Below are 16,868 nucleotides of genomic sequence, written 5' to 3'. Positions count from 1 at the left end.
CCTCGTCTGGATGCGGGGCTTCCTATAGGAGGCGAGGACGCGGGCAGATGCTGAGGCTGTCCCCGCCTTCTTGAGAAGGGACAGGAAACTAAGGTAGCAGTCGTGTGTCCCCCTGTCACCCCGGCCACTGCGGCACACTATGGTGACCGCGGCGCCAGGCACCTCCAGGCACCTGCGCCCGCAGGAGGTGACCAGCGAACGCACACTCCATCCACGTGGTCGCCTGCACATCTTCTGATCCACCAGAGAAGGCTGCTGGGAGCTCCCGAACCCCCCGCCCCCCGCACACAACACACCCCTAGCAACTGCGCTCCGGGGAACCCGCGCCCCTCCCCGCAGTCTCCCTGCGCGCTCACCCCGAGCGCCCAGACACACGCGCGCGCAGACGCCAGCGTGCCCCGGGATTGGAGACGGGGTACAGAAGTGGGCAGGAGAGACACCCCCGGGAGACGGCGGGTCGACTCCAGGGAGGGGGCGAGGCGCAGAACTGTCACATCGCAGGGGCGGCACGAAGGAGCGAGGGGGGCGGGCAGGAGGGCGCAGAGTCACCGGGTCACCTGCGGGGAGCACGGGTGGGACCGCAGTCGAGGCGGGGCGGGCGGACCCGTGGGGCGGGGCCGGGGCGGGGCGGGGGGACCGGGGGTGGGCGGGAGCCCGAGCCCGGACCGTGGCGTGAGCAGGTGGAAGGGCGGTGGGAGCCCGCCGCGCTGGCGGAGCGGAGTGCGGCGGCGGCCGGCGGGCTCAGCTGGGGCCATGGAGCTACTCAAACTGAACCGGAGCCTGCAGGGTTCCGAACCCGGATCCGGGCTGGGAGGCACCCTGTGCCGCCCAGGTGGTCCCCTCGTCAACGGCAGCGGTCCAGGCAACCTCAGCTGCGAGCTCCCTCGCATCCGAGGAACGACGACAAGAGGTGGGTACCCCCCCCCGCCGCCAAACCCCTCCACAGGCTCCTCACTGCACCCCACAACAGATATTTGCACTGCCTCCTCAAACACCCACAGCATCCCCACTCCCCAAAGTCATTCCCCAACCCTGAAACAACTCTACCTACCTACACACACACACACACACACACACACACACACACACACACACACACACACACACAAACGGCCTCCACAACTCTAACAACTCCATCAAACCTTCACACCACCTGGTCAGAGCCCTCACACCCTCCCATCACACCGAGACCTTTTGGTCATCCTAAAACTCAACATATAGCTGAGGCCCAAGGACTTTCCAGAACAATCTCCCCACCCCCTTCTCCCCTTCTTCTCTCCCCCTCTCCCCTTTTCTTCTCTTTCCTTCCCCCCTCTCTCATATTCTTAGAGCCACAATTGGAAAAGGAAGGAAAAGAGATTGGTTTTTGAGGGAGGGAACGCTCTAAAAGGTTGTAGTCTGTGTCTCCCACTCTGGTCCTAGCCTTCTCATTTAAAACAAAAAAAGAAAGAAAAAGAAAAAAAAATTAAAAAATCTGAATTTGGGCTAGGCACTGGGGGATGTTTCTTAGGCTATTCACCTTTCTCTGTTTTACTCATATCCAATCCCCTCTGCCTCCTGAGTTAGAGCTGTTTCCAAATCTCTGTGCCCTCCCTTTTTCTCAGAATATCCCTCAGAGTCCTCTCCCAATCCTCTCTCCAGCTTGATTTTCTTAGGTTTCTCCTTCCTAGAGTCGGTTTAACTCTTTATCACCCCACTTCGGTGCCATCATCTCCTCTCCCCATTCACCCCACTTCAGACCTGTGTGCAAAGTGACTTTCACGCTTCAGCTAGTACCTTCATTGTGCTGATGAGCCTCTCAAAATACATTTTGCCTCCATCCTGTACCTTTCTTTACTTTCACTGCTTTCTGAACACCTAACACTGTAATCACGAGGTTTAGTGATAGTGACACAGGGACGAACTAGACCCAGTCTGTACTCTTCTCAGTCCATAGTCTAGGGCAGTGAGACAAGCTGATGGAAAAATCACAATCAGCCTGGAAGAACCACAAAGGCTCAAAACTGTGGACATGTAAAGGATACAGAGGGGCGGTCTAAAAAGGGGAGGTCTCACAGAGGATGGAACCTCAGAGCTGTGTCTTGAAGTTAGAGTTCAGTGACCAGAAGAGGAAGGACTGAGATTCCAAGAGAGAACAGTGTTAAGTAGAAGAAAATTATCCTAAACCTCAGAGGAAATTTGGACTAAATCATAATCCAACTATCCCACAGAAATAATCCACTTGCACACTGTCACTTAAATCCATTCATTCAGAAAATATTTATTGAACCAGAGATTGTGCTAGGCAGCAGTGGTTTTAACAAAGGTGACACAATTCCTACTTTAAGGAGCTCTGAGTTGAGAGGGAGAACCAGACAAATAAGTGAGGAAGGACCTTGACAGAGGAAGACAGAGGGTCACAAGAGGGGGTACTGGCAGCCTAGCCAGCTCTTGGAAATTAAGGTTGGCTTCCTGAAGAGGTGAAGCATCAGTTAAAATAAAAAGAATAGCAAGAGCTAGCCAACTGAAAGGATAGAAGCAAAAGGCATCTTTAGCACGGGGATAGATGCGTTAATAAAAGTTTAAATCCATTGCACTTTTATTCAATGTAACACCATTGCTGGATGGCTGGCACACATTTCATTAAAAAGACAAATTTTAAAAAAGTACCAAGGCTGGCGACTGCCTAGAGAATTGACAGAGGGCTTTCTATATCTAGCTAAGGAGTGTGGATTTTATTATCCCTTGGGCACTGGGAGCCACTGAAACTACTTGTGTAGTGTAGAGAATAGATTGAAGGATGAGATGAAATGAGGCAGATACTTAGAAAGCTTTTATGTTGCTTTTTATGTTTATGTGTGTGTGCAATTTACTGAAGATAAGAACGTTAAAATAATTTTGAGATTAATGATAGTGGGATAGGTATGTAAAAGGTAGCTTATGTGGAGGCAAAATCACTGGGGTGGAGAGAGAGAAGGAAAACATAAAAGGAGTGAGTTCAATGTACATTAGAGAGAGAGACAGACAGACAAGCAGACAGTGCAATGAAACCACTAAATACTCTTTGAAAGGGGGAAGAGAAGAAAGGGTGAGAAATGGAATATAATAGAATGGGTGAATTTATTCAAATTACACTATATGCATCTTTGGAATCATCACAATAAAACTATCTAGTATTACTAATATATGACAACTCAAAACTACAAAATAAATATCTTTTTAGATGGAGTAGGGCTATGTTAGCAGGCTGGTGCCCCTTACTGAAGCAGCCCTCTCATCTCAGCCTTCAGGGCAACTGGGATTTGTGTTACCCCTAGCTGAGAAAAAAAGGTTGGGGAAGAACCAAGAGAGAAGTTCCAAGGTTCTAATGAGAAAGAGGCAGAACAGAGCAAGGGTCTCTGAGAATAAAATAAATGAGAAGTGGTTCATAGCCTGGGTACAGGAAGAGACTTGATCACACCTATTGCGATGTTTCCTGAGCAGTCAGGCATTGCACACAAAGACCCTATTAGCCTTGCTTACCCAGGTCTCACCCCCACAGGTGCCTGTATGATTCAGGCTCATTCCAGTGTTACCAGGTATAATTGGAACGATACTAAACCTGAAGGCTTTGAGTACTTCCCCTGTTCTTCTTACAGGTGCTGCCCTCAAAAGACAGACATTACCAACACTAGCTTTAAGATCGTCTATTTAGATTTTGTGTTCCACCTGTCAAATGCTACTCACCAGTCAAATTTACTTACTGTCTACACATAAGTGCCTGCTTAAGTAACCCTTCTCCACATCTTACCCAGAAAACCACAGATACTCTCAGCAAAGACCTAAATATTACCCCAGATTCACTCCTGTGCTTACTTCACCAGAACGAACAACTTAGCTGAGCTGGACTTCATGTTAGTATGTTGATATCTTTATGTCCTACTCACACGTACTTGGATAATACTCCACTTTCTCAGCGATTGCCATCATCCAGTGAATATTCCCCCATCCACATACAGACTTCCAGACAGAACCCTGCTTCCTGAGGATGCTGCCTGCAACATGAGATTCCATGTATGGGCCTGGGCATTCCCACTGCTTATTCCAGCATGACCGCACTTAACATGGATATTTTTCTAACCTTACCTGAACCCACACTCAATCTGGTATTCCCTACTGACGTTATCCTTCTCCAGATATCACCCAGAGAGAAATAAAGAATAGTCTCACCAGTCCTCATCTTATTCTCAAAACTAACCCATCTCAGGAGCTAATCCATTACCCAGTGATGACTCTGCTATTACCTATGGGCTCTTGCATGTGATGGCCCCTTTAGTTAGATGTCTGCCATTCTCCCAGCTATTACCCACAATCCACTGGATGCTCTATCCATTTCTCATATGATGTCCACAGAGACCCATATGACTAGATTGAACACACAAATGAACAGCAGGACTGGAGACAGCAACAGCTTTGGTCATCTGTAGAGTCCTTTCTTAGAAAACTTTAGTTCTGTGTTATGTCTCATTGACTGGGTCTGGGTGCTCTTGCTTCTCTGCCATTTTCTAAGCAGAATGCATACAGATGTTTTAGGTCTCAGAAAAAGAACTGAACGGCCCCAGTCTTCAGTCTCTTGGTCTGATTTCTGCTTTGCTCCCCTCCTCCTTAGAGGAGACCATCAAGGTGCCAGTGGCATGCTGTTTCCTAGGGCGTGCCATCTCTCATCTTCCCATCCACAGGGGTTTCTGGTCACTGAACCACTGTGATCACACAAACGTATGCGCAGACACACAAACACACACCCATACCTGTGAATTCTGATTTGTTCTGTATGTATATACATCTTTTCCATTTTTTGAGACAATGGCCTGTGCTCAGTCCCCCTGCCCAGCTTCCTCAGTGCTAGCAGTTCACACATTTCCCACCATGCCCTGCTTTGCATATATTTTTATATTAAGGACCAATTTGATAGTCATAAGTTCTCGGAGTAAATGAGCAAAAAGCAGTATTTTCATGTATTTATATAAACTATACAGACAGAACTGATTGCCTTATTATTGATAGCATGCATTAGTGTGGCACATTTGTTGTAATTGATGAGCCAAAACTGATACGCATTAACTAAATTATATAGTTTTGTTGTGCAGCTCTGTGGTTTTGACAAATATATTATGATATGTGTTCACCAATACAGCATCAGAATAGTTTTAGTAGCTGGGCTCGGTGGCTCATGCTTATAATCCTAGCTACTCAGGAAGCTGAGATCTGAGGATCGTGGTTCAAAGCCGGTGCAGGCTGTAAAGAACACATGAGACTCTTGAATTAATCACTAGAAAACAGGAACTGGGGCTGTGTCTCAAGGGTGGTAGGGTGGTAGGGTGGTAGGGTGGTGGCCTTGAGCTGAAGAGCTCAGGGACAATGCCCAGGCCTAGGGTAGGGTGGTAGCCTTGCACTGAAGAGCTCAGGGACAGCATCCAGGCCCAGAGTTTTAGTGCCTTCAAAGTAACTTATGCTGGGTACCAGTGTGCCGGTGGCTTGTGCATATAATCCTAGCTACTCAGGAGACTGAGATCTGAGGATTTTGATTCAAAGCCTGCCCACGGAGGAAAGTCCAAGACACTCATCATTAACCACAAAAAGCTTAAAGTGGAGCTATGGCTGAAGTGGTAGAGCACTAGCCTTGAGCACAAAATTACCCAGGCTCAGAGTTCAAGCCCCAGAACTGGCAATAAGAAACAGTAACTTATACTCTACTTAGCTATCCTTTCCTTCCTTCCCTGAAGCCTGGGCTCTGAGATTGATTTTAGTTAGAAGTTTTTCATATCTTCTCATTGTTAAACAGCAAACTATTGGGAAAATAGCAATCAATGACCAGGAACAAGGTAACAAGTAGGAATGCTCAGTAAAATAGCAAAATGTTATCCAATAGCTAGCCCCTTTTAGTGAGATTTGACCCCTAGTTTTCTGGTGTTCTCACACATATTAAGAATGACATAAAGGTGAAGATTCACTTGGCCTTTCTGATCCATCACCACTAGCAAGGGGAAGGAACAGTCAGGGGCCACCTCAGCTGAATGAATGAATGAGAAATTCATTTTTCGGGCTTCTAAATGCTATACCAACTTGAGGTATAATATTACATCAAAAATAGTTGAAAGGAGACCCAGAGGAGAATGTGAGCTGGAGGACAGAACTAAAAGAGATTAATGAGGAAGGTAGAACATAGAAATTGAGGAGCAGTGAATTTAGGAAGAGACAGAGAATACAGCAAAAACCAGTGAACTTGGGAAGAGGCACAGAGAATACAAGAAAAACCACCAGCTTTCTATAACAGAGATTTCCCCTTCCAGAAATTCTTTATTTTCCCCTACTTACACACACACACACACACACACACACACACACACACACCTCAAATTTGTCACACATAAGCTTTCCGTAATCCTTATAGAGACTCAGTTCCTAAAGTAGACATAAATTACTTACATGCAATAACAAAAGAAATGCATCTAAAAATCACAGAGATGCAAAGGTAGAAAGAAGAAAGTGTACTAGAGCATCTTTATAAGGGATAATAAGGGGTGGTGAGGAGGGAGAAGTCAGATGTATTTCTCTCTTGAAATACAGACTCCAAGATTCATTTAGAAGCATGTGATGTCTTTCCCATGTTCCAGGCATTAGGCTGAGTGCTAAGAATAGAGTGCAGAATGAGATGGACCTGTTCCTCTCATCAAGAAGCTCATAGTCTAGTGGGGAGGATAGAGAAGGAACTACACCATAATCATAGAAGCAGGATAGAAAGAAAGGTACTTAGACTGAGATTGGATTGGGAGAAGAAAGCCTATGATGAATGACAGCAATGAGGGAATTGTATAAAGCAAAGCATTTCAGGGATCCTGGGACTTGGCTTCTGTTCTGATTCAGCCCCTTACTAGCTGTGAAGTCCAGAAAAAGCAATGTTTCTGCTCAGTACAACTTGGGAATTTCTTTTAAATAGTACCTGCTTGATGACTGCAGCGATTTCCAAATTGCTTGTTGTTTTGAGAGAACAGTATACTGTTTGAGGGCTAAGACAAAAATCCACCAACATTATGGCCTAGGAAAGAAAAGGCTACACTTTCTGACCCCTTACCCAACAACTTGGGAGGCTGTGCCACCTGCTTTCTCTGCCTTCAAGGACCCTCATGCTGCAGCCCTCGGTATGGGTGACTCAGAGCAGTATGACTCAACTCAGCATTGTGTAGGTCTGCCTGGAGGTCCGTATGGAGGACCAGAGATGAATTCACTTTGCAGTGGACGAGGACATAAGTGATTGGGTCAATCTTCCAACCAGCCCTGCTTACACAGTAGCACTCATGACTCCCCTGCAAGCTCCCCCAGCTCCTTTTACACCCCTCAATCTCACTCCTTATCATGAGGCATGCCAATTACTTGTTTACATACCTGAGATGCCCTATTCATGGTAAGGAGTTAGTCACAATCACCCCTTTGTCTCCAGTGACTGGCTCAAAGAGAGACCTCTGTAAATGTTTACTGAACAAGAATGACTATTTGGAGATCATTAAAATACAAAACAGAAAGCAAATGAGATTCTAATCGATGTTTAAGGAACATACATGGATCAGAGGAAGGAAAGATTAATACCAAATAAAACATCCAGAATGGCCTTTTTAGGGAAGGTAAAAATAGATTTGAGTCTGGGACAGATAAAGGATGCATCAGGACTTTACCAGATACAGAAAATCAGTTTGTGATGAATGTGGAAGTAGGGGGTTGGTGATAGAATTCTGGGCTAAGAAACCAATCTGAATAGTGATGTAGTCACTAGTGCACATATTGCAGTCAAGAAACTGAATCATTCAGTGGCTCAGTCAGTGCAGTGCAGAAATGTGAGCAGAGGAATGGCAGTTGGTGAGGGGAGGGGTCCTCAATGACAAGCTTAGAGGTTACAGACAGTACAGAGTAGTAAAGAATCTTTTTGATTTATTTGGTGTAGAGGGTGAGGCAAGTGGGTAGCCATTAGTTTTAAAAAATATGGACATCATCTGATAGGGCTCAGAAGGTCAAGGTCAAGGGTAGTCCACAGTGTCAAATAGTCCACAGAAGTTGGCTAGAATAGCAATGGATCCGCGATCTGAATCAAAACAGTGATTGGAGACTGAGTGGTGGTTTGAGTAGCTGAACAGACCAAATTACTGCTTCCAGGTTCGGCTGTGAGAAACAAGCACTTGGAACAAACTTTGCCAGGAGAGCCTTTCATAAGGAAGGGCACATTTAGGTTAATTAACTAAGCTCTAACAAGTTCGAGTGATACAGGACTTAACATCACCATACAAAGTGGTCTGGTAAGGTGGAAGGAGGGAATGTTCTCCAGATGTAGACATCTTGTTGGGTAAGGAGGTTTGGAGATAGATGACATTAGGATCTGGTTAAATGGAAGCCCCAGATTTCCTACTGTCACACCTCCCTTTTTCTGTTCAGAATTGGAGCTGGCCGTTAGAATCACCCTGTATGCAGTGATCTTTCTGATGAGTGTTGGAGGCAACGTGCTTATCATCGTAGTCCTGGGACTCAGCCGCCGCATGAGAACTGTCACCAATGCCTTCCTGCTCTCCCTGGCAGTCAGCGACCTCCTGCTAGCTGTGGCTTGCATGCCCTTCACTCTCCTGCCCAATCTCATGGGCACATTCATCTTTGGCACAGTCATCTGCAAGGCAGTTTCCTACCTCATGGGTGAGTGAGAGCATCCCCCCCCCCCCACCTTGAAATCTTTGACAGATGTCGGGATCTTTCCTCATTGCTGGTAGGGGAGGGTGGTGGAAGACAGGTGAGGAAATCACATTCATGAGTATGTAATGCAACTTGCCCAAGTGACCCATTCATCTTCCCTCCCATAGGGGTGTCTGTGAGTGTGTCTACATTAAGCCTTGTGGCCATCGCCCTGGAGCGGTACAGCGCCATCTGCCGACCACTGCAAGCACGGGTGTGGCAGACACGTTCCCATGCAGCTCGTGTCATCTTAGCCACTTGGCTGCTGTCTGGATTGCTCATGGTACCCTACCCTGTGTACACTGCTGTGCAGCCAGTGGGGCCTCGTGTGCTGCAGTGTGTGCATCGATGGCCCAGTGCCCGGGTCCGCCAGACCTGGTGAGGGCACTCATGACCTTTTCTGAAGAAATCCCTTCTTCATCTCCATCAAATGCTTAATGCTCATTCCCCAGAGCAGTCCAAGAATAACCCCTTCCCCAACAATTCCCACTCTGCACTCAGCACCCTAGAATTCCAGTTTGGGAACCCTTCCCCAGGTATTCTTGTGCCCCAAGCAGTGGCGTCCCCAAACTCTATTCCTAGCTCAGCTACGTGGCCACCTCTGGAGAAACCCCAGGCCTTGGCTCTTCCTTCCTTTCTGAGCATGGCTGGACCTGTGTGATGAATTTGTGTTCTATCTTCCAGGTCTGTCCTGCTGCTTCTGCTCTTGTTCTTTGTCCCGGGTGTGGTTATGGCTGTAGCCTATGGGCTTATCTCCCGAGAACTCTACTTAGGGCTTCGATTTGACAGTGAAAGTGACAGTGAAAGCCGTGTCCGGATCCAAGGAGGACTGCCAGGTGGCACTGCACCAGGTAAGTGAAATCCAAGATGATCTGCGCTTGGGGGAAGTGCTGAGACTCTATTGGAAGGAATGTGGAAAGAAGGCTGGACCTGGGGTTAAGGCTGGGGCAGATGTCTGGTGGGGGTTGGGTTGTAAGTTAAGAAGGCCTACATCCCTGCATATGAACGCTGTGTGCCTAGGTCTTGTCAACCAAAATGGGCGGAGCAAACCTGAGACTGGCCTGGCTGGTGAGGAGAGTGATGGCTGCTATGTACAACTTCCACGTTCCCGGCCTGCTCTGGAGCTGACAGCGCTGACAGCCTCCACTCCTGGGCCAGGATCTGGCCCTCGACCCACCCAGGCCAAGCTGTTGGCTAAGAAGCGGGTGGTGAGAATGTTGCTGGTGATTGTTGTGCTGTTTTTCCTGTGTTGGTTGCCGGTATACAGCGCCAACACATGGCGTGCCTTTGATGGCCCAGGTGCACACCGGGCACTCTCAGGGGCCCCCATCTCTTTCATCCATTTGCTGAGTTACGCCTCAGCCTGTGTGAACCCCCTGGTCTACTGCTTCATGCACCGCCGCTTTCGCCAGGCCTGCCTAGAAACATGTGCCCGCTGCTGCCCTAGGCCTCCGCGAGCCCGCCCCAGACCTCTTCCTGACGAGGACCCTCCCACCCCCTCCATTGCGTCACTGTCCAGGCTGAGCTATACCACCATCAGCACCCTGGGGCCTGGCTGAGGACTGGGGGAATGGAGGACGAGGCAGGACAGACCATCCCTACAGGCACAGACCCATTCAGACACACAAGGAACATAAACTACATCTGACACCCAGCAGGATGGATGAACCCCAGCAGACAGGAAAAGGTAGCTTGAGGAATCAAGAATGGAGCCTAGTACAGGAAAGGAGGGACCCTTCCGTTATGGAACTGAGGTCCTACTCCTAGATATTTTGTACTGATCTTGGTCAGACAGACATAGCATCCCTTGCAGTGCACTGCCCGCACACAGTACAAATTCTGGCAAGAGCTGACCTGTCCCACACACTTGTTCATAGGTTCACAGCACTGATTGTTTTTTAGGGGCTCTGGAGCCTGCCATAGGATGCACTCAGGATGTCCCCAGTTTGATCTCACTCTGCCCTGCTAGCACTGAAAATGAAAACAGGCCCAATCTCATACCTATCTGACCAACAAGCTGTTTAGCACTGAAAAGTCCCTTCCCAGTTAAGGACTGTTGTCTTGCTCATTCCTCCCTCAGCAAAGCTCTTACAAAATAATAAATAACTTGGCTTCTTTCTGGACTTTTCTTGGGGAGGGGTCAAGTGAGATGGTGTGGGATTTGGGGAGGTCCTTTCTGTCAAGTCCCTACCATGACTATCTACTCCTGGATCTGAAACTTCCAGAAAGCAAATGATAGAAGCCCGATGGAATGGATGTTTTCTCTCTGGTCATCATCCTGGATCTATTCATCTACGCATACTCCAGTGCAATTGTAGCTGGAAGTTTTGGGGGAAGGGGCATTTCACCATATGGTGGCATTGGTAAGGTATTATATTAATGGGGACCTATTAAAATGTTGATGAAAAGGTAAAAGAAGAAGCACTACATAAAAAGACTTGGATTCTTCAGTGTGTATTTGAAACACCAGGTATCAAGTACCAGCTACATCGCTGTTAATTTAAGAGTGGGACCTTCTATTAAAAACTTGTTCTTCTAGGCTGGGAGTTTAGCTTAGTGGTAGAGTGCTTTCCTAGCATGCCTGAAGACCCGGGTTGATTCCTTGGTATCACACACATAGAAAAAAAAAGCTGGAAGTAGTGCTGTGGCTCAAGTGGTAGAGCCAGCATTGAGAAAAAGAAAAGTTCAAGGACAGTGCTCAGGCCCTGAGTTCAAGCCTCACAACTGGGGAAAAAAAAAACCTTACTCTTCTGCCATATCAGAACCTGGATGAGATTCCCCCAGATGGAAACACCCTTACTGGATACAACAACAAAGAGGTCTGCAGGACAGGGATTGGGGTGACTGGATAGGACTCTCAGAGCCAAGTCTCCCATTTGACTATAAATCTGATTTAGGCCTAAGAGTGTACTTCAAATAGTAGAGTACCTGCTTAGCAAGGTTGAGGTCCTAAGTTCAAAACCCCAATATCACACACAAGAAAAAAAGAGAGATGAAGGCCAGAAAAGCTACCTCTCCAAAAAGGTGAACAAATACAGTCATGGTACTCAGTAGATACTTTGTGGAAAATGAACTATGCAAGGTGTGGACAGGAATAGGAGGGAAAAACCGGGAGAAAGCAAAGGAAGGTGTGACATTGTCCAAAAAGAAATATTACCTGACTTATGAAATTGCTGCCCCTTTATACAACGCCTTTACAATAACAATAAAACTATTTTAAAAAACTTACTAGGTGTGTTGGCCTGTAATCCTAGCTACTCAGGAGGCTGAAATCTGAGGATCTCAGGTTCAAAGCCAGCCCAGGCACTAAAGAACCTGAGACTCATATCTCCAATTAACCACTAGAAAACAGTGAGTGGGGCTGTGGCTCCAGGGATAGGGTGGTAGCCTTGAGCTGAAGAGCTCGGGGACAGCGCCCAGACCCAAAGTTCAAGCCCCATGACTCACAAAAAAAAAAACAAAAACAAACTACATCTACACACATATACAACACATTGACAGATAGAGAAGAGAGAGGGAACAGACATAGATAATCAAGGACATAATGTTGAGAAGAAGGTAGTCCTTGACACTTCATCTAATATCAGGAAAATCAAACCTAAGGAAAGAAAGTTGTCATGGTCATACAATAAAGTTAGAGCAAAATAAATATAACTACATGATATAGACACTGAGTTAGAGATGAGGAAAAAACTACACTCATGAGGGGAAGGTCCCAGTTTTGTGAAATCCAAAGTCTACAAAATTTGGGGGCCCTTGTTTTAAAAAAATTAATAGACAAAAAATTACTAGGATCTTGAGCGGGACATTGGAAATACAAATCAGGATCCCTGAAATATAAGCCTCATTATCTTCACAGCCGATGTGTCTCCAAAATCCACCCACCAACTATTCTGCTCTGAAGAAAGGCTAGATGGAATAAAGGACAGAGAAAAAGGAGGAGTCTTCTGTTTACCAGTTCTGGGGTGGTTCCCATCCATCATTTCTATAGGATTCTAGGCTGCAAGAGACTGGAAGAAGGATGAAAAGAAAGGAGAAGGCGTTCCAAGCTGTCAACCTAAGACCAGGCTGGTTAAAAATAGAATCCCAGCTGGTCCCAGAAGCGGAAGGGAGAAATTTGGCCTCACTCTGTCATGCCAGCTTTCTGTGGGGCAGGAATAGGTTTGCACATAGACTCCCGAGCACACCCAAGCCTGCCTTTCTGAAAGAATGCTGAAGGCTGTCCTGTGTTAGCCCTTCCTGTGAGGCCTGGTTCCTGATAACCACCCAGAGGCAGCAGGCACCGGGTGATAAAGTGTTCAGTCCAGCCTCTCTCTGAACCTGGGTGTGAGCCAAAGTACTATGACCCAGGTTAACCTGGAACTTTAACTTAACCTCTACCTCCATGACTCACTCTCTGGCCTATCCAAATGCCTGATGTAGAAGCCTGGCCTTCTTCATTTTTCATAACACTGACATGGTCTGTCAGCTTCAGATTTATTCTTGCTTCATAACTCTGGAAAGCTCATGGGCTGTGTCTTTCCCTCTACTAGCAAGTGTTTGTGTTCCCAACTGACTTTCTCCTCTCAGGCTCGGAACAGGATGATGTAGTCTGGAGATGGCTGAGGCGGGTGATAGAGGCAATCTAATGGTCCCTGGTCCTCTGTAACAGGTGTTTTATACACACCAATCCATTTTATTCTTAGGACACATCCACGGAACATTCCTCTTCTTTCAGCAGGTAAGGAAAGTAGAGCTGAGGAAGGTTAAGGTAGTTAAGTAAGTCCTTACAGCCAGAAAAGAGCCATGAACTGCCTGCATGAATAGGACTCCAAAGCCTCTTCTCCTTCTATTGAGTGTAATGCTTTCTTTCCATCTCAAAGACTTGGGCCCAGTCTTGCCTTCCATATCTTTGAAAAATTTTATGACCCTGTGCAAGTTATTTCAGTTATAAAATGGAAACAATAACAACATTTTGAAAGTTGCTCTTGCCATTGCACTGGGGACCTAGCACCAGAAGGGCAAGCCTAGAGATTACTTCAAGAGCAGGAGCAAACAATGCTGGGGAACAAGGTCTTTTGCAAACAGACAATTGATCTGAACTATCCCCCAAAGGCCCACATGTTAAAGTCTTAGCTCCCAGCTTGTGGTATTGAGAGGTGGTAGAAAGTCTAATAAGTAAGCCCCTAGAAGGAGACCTTTAGGTCATTGGGGGCGTGCACTTGCAGGGGATATTTGAGTTCCAGACCGTCCTCTTTTTCCTTCCTTTCATCATGAGGTGACCAGCTTTCTCTATCATGATGTGGCTGCCCCCCTCCATAGGCCTAAAAACAGTAAGGCCCTACAATCATGGATCAAAAGCTCTGCAACTCTGAGCCAAAATACAAGCTTCCTATGGCTAACAGGAAGCTAATTAACAAAGGCAGACAACTAAGAGGAAGAAAACTCTGAGTTCAAAAAGAGGTTCAAGGCTGGCCCATACTAGAATGTAAAGTGCAGTTTCAAACCCAATTGTGTCTGGCCCCAGAGCCCATGGGTTTGTGTGTGTGTGTGTGTGTGTGTGTGTGTGTGTGTGTGTGTGTGTGTGTGTGTGTGTGTATTACTTTATATCCTGACTCTGTTTTCCCAGAGGGATTATTCAGGGCTGGAGAGTAATGTGCTAGGTAGGAGCCATGGGAACCATACCAGACTCCTTCCAGAGCTCCGAGTAGAGAGCAGGTGTTACATCTACAGCCCTGTGGATGTGGGTCCCACAGTGAGCCCTACTTCCACTATCCCCATCCCTGCAACGAAGTTCTCAGCAATCGTCTTCTCTAAAACAAAAACAGAGCAGGAGTTCTGGAAACCTCACTCCCTCAAAACCCCCAGGTTAGATGGGGGCAAGCCAGAGGAAGGAGTGCACGCCAGTGGATGTGAATGTGATTCGCCTTCAGCCAGAGGAGGTTCCTCCAATAGTCACGTCCAGCCCAACTCTCAGCTAATCATATGCTCGACTTAGCCATATCTGACTCACGTGGCATTAATGACACTTATGGATTGTCCCTTTGTCTCTAGGAGAGGATAGATGGAAGGGAAGAAGAGAAAGTAAAAATAATGGGGAAGAAACTCACGGTATGTAAGCATCATCATTGCTGAAACAAATACCTAGAAGTGAGGCCCTTCTAGAAACTACAGACCAGGGTGCAAAGCTTTCCCATGGTCCTTTAGCTATCACTTGCTCTCTGAGCCTCACTCACTGTTTCCCAAATATGGAAGGCATTTGTTCCACCCAGTTTTGGTATGTCATTAGCAACATGCACAAAGCTTAAGCACCTTCCTTTGGGCAGGGCCCAGTTTTTGGAAAATAGAATTCTAGCCTACCCATGTAGTCACATCTTGTGTTAACCAATTAGTAACATTGAATTCAAACTTTGTCTTAATCAGATTTTGTTGTCAGAACTCTAGGCATATATGGAGAAATAGATAAGAATAAGCAGCCTACACTGAAATGAGCAGGGTAGTTTGAAAGATAAGGCCTATTTCTCGAGGCAAAAGAAGCAGACTTAGAGCAACATGGAAGACACAGAAACTCATGACAATCCCCACTGGAATATGAGATCTCAATCATGTTGCAAGAAACAAGGTGACAGGGCTGAAGGTAGGAGGAGCCTCTGCAAAGGCCCAACCCAACAGCAGAGCCTTCCTTCCAAGACCACTTGGCTTGTGGGAAACGAGACAAGTTTCTTTCTTGCCTTAAATCAGAGATGATTTCCTGTTCCTTCCAAAGGCAGTAGTACTGGCTTTTGCTGGAATAATATGCCACATCAAAGTTATTTGAAAGACAGGGCCCATGCTATCTGCAGTTTAACTCAGAAAAGCCAAGTGCATATGCAGTGGGGTGGTTGAAGCAGTGAATGTTAGACCTTAAGAGCTTTGTGATACTACAGCCAGAGAAGCAAAGGGTCCTTGTATATGCCAGGAAGCAAATGTACCCATCGACTTGGAATGACAACACAGGGCAAATGTGAGGGAGTAAGCCTCAGCCAGAAAATCTGACAAGCAGTTACAGTGTAGGCAGCTAGCCCTGGGACCTTGATATCAATATCCTCTCAGTGACAAAGATCTGACACTCAGTTTGCCTCACCTGTCACTATCTGTCACCTGTGGCTATGTGGTTGTCATGGTTACATGAGATGGAGTAACTAGCTATCTCCCTTGCAAAATGTACACGTTCAGTAAGACTCAGTAAGAGTATCTAGGAATGACAGTCCCCTTGTGCAAGAATGAAAAGAATACTAAATCACTATATCTACATAATGACATCCGATAAACTTGTCCCTGTGAGTACCTCACCCACTTTTGGAAATATCAAGCATTGGTTTACTCAGGTCAAGGTTATTAGTCATGCATACACATAAGGAGCCAACTTATTGCACCTCACCATGGAAAATAGCCCTAGTATTCTAGCATTGCAGCTATCTATGTTGCCCTGCCACACTTCCCTAACACTAGATGGAAACATCTTCAAACATCTTGTCCAGTACTTATCTAGACAAGATAAGTGCTTATCTCCATGTAGTTGAATAAGATAACATCACTGCTTGGCTGCCTTCTCTGTTTGACAGCATTGTCTAATGACTATCTATCTAGTCAATAATTCCCAAATTCTCTAATCCTTTCCTTCCCGGTATACTTGCATTGCAAGTGTGCAAACAAGGCTTCAAAATGGCCCCAAGGGACTTTCTCTTAGCTCTCTGTGTTCATGCCTCTATTCCAGTTCACTTTAGGAAGTATGACCACTCTAACCAGCCACATAGCCAAATGTCTAATAAAAATAGGGTTCAACTCTAGATTTGTACTACTTTGCTTCATTGTACATTAATCCTAACTTGGTTATATCTTGTTTAGAATATTTTGATTATTTGCTTCTTAAGGATTTGTTTTTACTTCTGACTTTCACACATATTTATTAGGGTCCTGATGTGATTGACTAACACGTTAACCCTAGCTTCTCAGGAGGCATACATTGGGAGGATATTGGATTGAGGCCAGCCCAGGCAAAAAGTTAGTGAGGCCCCATTTCAACAAACAAGTCAGCCGTAAATGGTTCATATTTATAATAATATCAGCTATGTGGGAAGTATAGGTATAAGGGTAATAATCTAAGTGCAAGCAAAACCATG

The 16,868-nt window shown here is 46.2% G+C and overlaps 1 protein-coding gene across 1 annotated transcript; it reads left to right on the top strand.

Moving 5' to 3' along the window:
- Positions 1-664: 664 nt before the first annotated feature.
- Positions 665-11,913, top strand: Cckbr (cholecystokinin B receptor). Its single transcript, XM_090349018.1, has 5 exons — positions 665-910; positions 8,440-8,691; positions 8,856-9,105; positions 9,412-9,578; positions 9,748-11,913. The coding sequence occupies exons 1-5, from the start codon at positions 754-756 to the stop codon at positions 10,284-10,286; spliced, it is 1,365 nt and encodes a 454-aa protein (XP_090205144.1). The 5' UTR covers positions 665-753; the 3' UTR covers positions 10,287-11,913.
- The last annotated feature ends 4,955 nt before the right edge of the window (positions 11,914-16,868 follow it).

The sequence above is a fragment of the Megascapheus bottae genome, chromosome 16 (assembly GCF_031878675.1).
Source record: "Megascapheus bottae isolate mThoBot1 chromosome 16, mThoBot2.hap1, whole genome shotgun sequence".
Classification (NCBI taxonomy): Eukaryota; Metazoa; Chordata; class Mammalia; order Rodentia; family Geomyidae; genus Megascapheus; species Megascapheus bottae.
The sequence above is the reverse complement of the archived record's forward strand: the minus strand, read 5'-3'. Positions and strand labels throughout refer to the sequence as shown.